This window comes from Otolemur garnettii, unplaced genomic scaffold (genome assembly GCF_000181295.1).
Source record: "Otolemur garnettii isolate 467f Iridium unplaced genomic scaffold, OtoGar3 scaffold00015, whole genome shotgun sequence".
Taxonomy (NCBI): domain Eukaryota; kingdom Metazoa; phylum Chordata; class Mammalia; order Primates; family Galagidae; genus Otolemur; species Otolemur garnettii.
In genome coordinates, this window is record NW_003852410.1 from 7,028,925 (window position 1) to 7,034,169 (window position 5,245).

At 41.0% G+C, this 5,245-nt stretch overlaps 1 protein-coding gene across 1 annotated transcript in view; it reads left to right on the top strand.

The window, feature by feature from the left end:
* Positions 1–3,575, top strand: part of SUMF1 (sulfatase modifying factor 1) — a 100,102-nt gene extending 96,527 nt beyond the window's left edge. Inside the window, exon 9 of the mRNA XM_003785481.3 lies at positions 2,446–3,575. Coding sequence (XP_003785529.1) covers positions 2,446–2,556 — 111 coding nt within the window. The 3' untranslated portion in view covers positions 2,557–3,575. The remainder of the gene's footprint in view (positions 1–2,445) is intronic.
* The last annotated feature ends 1,670 nt before the right edge of the window (positions 3,576–5,245 follow it).

Sequence of the window (5,245 nt, forward strand, 5' to 3'; positions counted from 1 at the left end):
CCACAACGCCTGGCCATCTTTTTTTGGTTGCAGCCGTCATTGTTGTTTGGCGGGCTCGGGCTGGATTAGAACCTGCCACCTTAGGTGTCTTTGGCTGGTGCCCTAACCACCTGAACCACAGGTGCCGAGCCAAAATACATGTTTTTAGGCCCTACCCTAGACTTCCTGAGTCAGAAACTCTGGGTGCATGGCCTAGGAATATGGATTTAAACAAGCTTTCTAGGCCATTCTTATGTATGCTGAAGGCTGAGAATCACTGCCATAAGCCCAGAAATCCCACCCAGATCAAGTGTGCCTTCTAAAAAAGTCTTTCCTAAAGACCTGGGCATTTTATAAGGGACAGTTCCTTCACCTCCATTACTAATAACCCTAGAATTGTTTAACCCTAGTATGTCTTATAGCTGTCTGATGTATAATGTGTTCCTCACCAGCCTGTGATCTCCAGCAAGACAAGACCCTTTCTAGGCATGACCTCCTCACTGGGTACATACAGTGGGCAACCAGGAAATGCTTGATAATTTTTGGTCATGAGTGGTACAGTTATGGAACAAGAATGTTTATATTATCTGTCTGCCTCCGCCTGAACTTGATCCCTGCTGCAGTGTGGGATTCACTACACATGCTTGGTTTCATGGGACCCTGAATTAACCCATAGGAGCTTGATTCTAGGAAGACCAAAGCCCTGCTGTTTTATAGCAGCCCAGTGAGTAGGCTGTGTGTGGAGTGAGGTTGTTGCTGAGTCTTCCTGCACGGCCACCTCTAGTCATTTGAGAGTTTCCACTGCATATGGATCACACTTAATAGCAGATGCCACCAATTTTTATTATGTCAAACACATTTTTTATTCAATTTCCCTCTGCCTACCTGAGATTTGGTAATGTTTGTTATATTCTTCACTGGCCACAAGGAAAATGGGAAAATTGGTTGCTATTATTTCAATATCCATAGAAGACAAAGCACTGCCACTACATCTTACTTTCTGAAGCGCTGCAGAGAATTGTCATGTCAACTTTAGAGAAAATTTTATGAAGATTAGAAGCAGTTTACTTTTGTGAAAGATAAAAATTAAAATTTAAGGAAAAAAAAAACCTCTTATATGCTGACCTATTCCCCAATCCCCACATTATCTCTTCTGCCAAATTCTAATTCTGCACAATCCTTTGTGTAGTTTCTTTAACCAGCGTCAGGGACTTGAGTTTCACTGGGCCACCTCAGCCTGCATGCTCATGGTACACAGGATGACTAGTTTGTTTTCATTCTCTGCCACGTAAGAGTTCCATGCGTGGTTACTTTTTGGAATCGGAAAGGTTTTGAAGTGTTTGTAGCAAATAACTCATCATTTATTCACTAAATGCTTCTTAGGTGGCCATATGTGTCAGGCTTTCTTATGTTTGTGCGTGCGACTTGTATGTTGGGTGTTGGAAAAGAAGACAGAAGACGTTGTACCCTGCCCTCTGAGAATATAGAATCTTGCTAGGGAAGCAAGAACACCATAGTTAGACCTTTAAGAACCTGCAATCTTGGCTAACTCATTTAGTTTCTCGGGGATGTTATGGAAAAATGAAGTAACAAATGAAGGTGCCTACCACCATGCCTGGTTGCTCAAGGTCTGTGCTGGTGTGCATATTTGTGTATATTTGTGTCTTGCTCTTATAAAATGACACAGGTGCAAAACAAACATACAAAAAATGTATACTTCTATGAGTTATGATGATTTAAATTCCTAAAGCAATGTATTAAAAAAAGGTTTTCTTACACTCTTTCCTACATTTGGTAATCCTAGGCTTGCAGTTTAATTTTTTGCCCATCTACTAGACATTGGATAGTAAATGATATATCTTAATGTTACTTTTAATATTTTCTCAATTGCCATCTATCTCTATTATTTGGTTTAATGTCAAAAATTTACATGTAGGAAATATGAAACCCAGTTGCTATAACTCCTGTACTCATTGTGGTACATTCTGAATCTTCCAGTCTTTTTCCCCCCTTGGCATGTATAATTACCTAGATTGAAATCATATTACATTATAATATTATCTGCTGACTTTTTCTTTTAACATTCTCATTAAATATTATGTGAAAACATAGTTTTTAATGGCTGGCCTATAATTCTGACATATGGATGTGTCTAAATGTACACAATCACTGATCATTAGTATTTTTTCTTTTTTACTGTTGTAAGTGATGCTAACACCAACATCTTTGTACTGTATCTATTTTATGTTTATATGGTAAAGGACATTGGATAATATGTGGTTAACTCTTGAATGTACAGCCTTTTTCAAAGCACACACATTAAGTATCCATGAAAGGAGGGTGTGGGGGAAGCATTGTCATTGGTAGGCACAACTTCTGAACGGCTGGTACTTTTGTGTAGCATACAGCTGACAATTTAGAGCCCTCAGTTCCAGTAACACTTACCTCGCCTTTTTATCCGCACAGTCCTACTGCTATAGGTATCGCTGTGCTGCTCGAAGCCAGAACACACCTGATAGCTCTTCTTCAAATCTGGGATTCCGCTGTGCAGCCGACCACCTGCCCACCATGGACTGATAGCCAAGAAGAGCCTTTCCAAATCCAAGGAGAAGTCATGTCTAATCTGCACTGGGCTTCCCTCAGAACTTTGGATGATCATGCAAAGAATTCTCACCCCAAAGTGGGTTACATCCCTGCCCAGTGGCCAAGGGGACCATTGTGTGAGACCAAATCGCTGACCTGTGTCAGTCACGTGCTTTATTGTGTGGTGCATCTTTGGAGATCATCGCCATGTTTTACTTTGGAGAGTCTTTTAAAGAGAAGGGGGAGTGAAGGAACCCTAAATGAAGCTTCAGGAGGCCTGCATCTTACCCAGGCTCTGCCCCAGGGGTTAGACTCTGGGTTCCAACACTTGACCTTCCTGGGCCTCCCAGCCTTGTCATAGCAAACAAGGGTGAACAACATGACTGCTGAGGTTCTCTCCAACTCTCAAATTCTAAGAGTGATATCAGAATATATTGTGATTTCATAGTGAGAATTTATGGCAGATTATTTTTTAGCTATTTTTTTCCATATGTGAACCTTAGGTGATACTAATCATGTAAAGTAAGAGTTCTCTTACATATTATTTTCAGAAAAGGGTGGGGGTGGTGATGAGTCCTTTATATTCATACTGCACTTTGTGTTCCCAAGGAAATCAGTGTTCTTGTACATTGCTATGGTGAGTCCCATGGGGGCCAGTGATGGTATGCTGGAGCTTAGCATTCTGAACACACAGAATGTCTGTGGGGCGACTCTACTGTGCTTTATCTTTCAACATTAAGTGCCTTTGGTTCGGAGGGGCAGTTATAAGCCCTGTTTCCCCTCTCCCCAAAGCCTTCTGTGAATGTAAAATGTGCTAAACGGGGAAACCTGTTTAATTCTAGAAGTAGAGAAAAGGAACAAGGACCTTGAATTGGCTATATTCAGGGTATCATGAAGTATTTTGTAATAGAGAAGTAGGAAATCTTGTCTATGGAATATCAGGTTGTCTATGGAATATCAGATGCTTTGAGTCATGCACTATGTCAAATAAACTGGTTTCTGCTAAATCAGGCCTCACTCTCATCCATTTCTATCCTCTTTTCCCTTTTGTGTTTCTCTGAAAGAAATGATTTGGGATATTTGTGTGTCAAATTTGCTAGCAGATACATTTGATATATGGGTAGTCCATAGGAATTTTTATTCCCAAAAGCAAGACTCTTCTGCCAGGAACTCTATTATAATCTTGCTCATTCTTGCTGCAGCAGATAATGCAAGGTCAAGGGTGTTGCCTCAGTTGATGGTCCTGTCAGCTGCTTCACATGCCAGGAAAGCACCTTGTATTAGAGCGATGACTTCCAACCTAAGGGCCCTATTGTCAGGATCCCATCCTGAAATTCCTAAGCCATTTCTTGCATGTCATTTGAAAGAAATGATTAAGTCAAATAATATTCCTACGTGTTTAACAAACACTTGAGAGCTACTTTTGTGCTTAGCCTGCTAACATTTGTTGGCATGTTTAGCAGTATCTGTTATTCAGTCACTTTGTGGATATAAATTGTTACTCTAAAAACAATTGATGATTAATCCCAGGCAAAAGAAACAAACATTTGTGGGAAATAGGAAATGAAATATTTTATTTTGAAAGTCACTGGTACTCTAGTGCCGTCTGTTTTGACTTGTTGCCTCCCACCTGCGTGTATTTTACATCAATATATTTATAGTGTGTATGTTTTGAATTCTGCTTTTGGTTAATTAATGTTATATTGCATAAATATTTGGGGATGTTTTGGGGCAAAATTTTTAGAATTGCTTTTTTAACAGCAGCAGAATATTAGAAAGCATTTAAAATGAGATGCTAACAAGCCTTTCATTTAAGAACCATATGTCTAGGATATACCAAACAGCTCTAGTTACTACACTTTCTAATGCTGCATACTGACATATGAGTAGACCAACAAAATGGCAGCATAATAATTTTGATTTCATTGCCATATTCCTGAAAAACCTGACCTTCTGCAAAATTGTACTCAAAAAATATGGACATAAGGGAAAAATAGGGGTAGAGGAAGATCACTCAAAAGCTAAGGAACTTTATACCTTGTACCAGAGCACTAACAGAATAATAACCATCCTAATAAAAACCAGTATTTCAGGGGCTGGGCCCAGTGGCTCATGCCTGTATTCCTAGCACTCTGGGAGGCTCAGGTGGGTGGACTGCCTGAAGTCATAGGTTCAAGACCACTCTGAGCCAGAGTGAGACCCTGTCTCTAAAAATAGCCAGGCATTGTGGCTGTAGCCTGTAGTCCCAGCTACTTTGGAGGCTGAGGCAAGGAAATCACTTAAGCCCCGGAGTTTGAGGTTGCTATGAACTATGATGCCCTGGCACACTACCAAGGGTCACAAAGTGAGACTGTCAAAAAAAAAAAAAAGGTACTTCAATTTAATCTCTGTTGGCATTTGTGGCCTTAAACTTCGAATCTCTTTCTTCAGTCTCCAAGATGTAAGTCATTAAAGACAGGCTTCTTTGGCTCGGCGCCTGTGGCTCAAGCGGCTAAGGCGCCAGCCACATACACCTAAGGTGGCAGGTTCGAATCCCCAGCCTGGGCCCACCAAACAACAATGATGGCTGCAACCAAAAAGTGACCAGGCGTTGTGGCGGGCGCCTGTAGTCCCAGCTACTTGGGAGGCTGAGGCAAGAGACTCGCTTGAGCTCAGGAGTTGGAGGTTGCTGTGAGCGTGATGT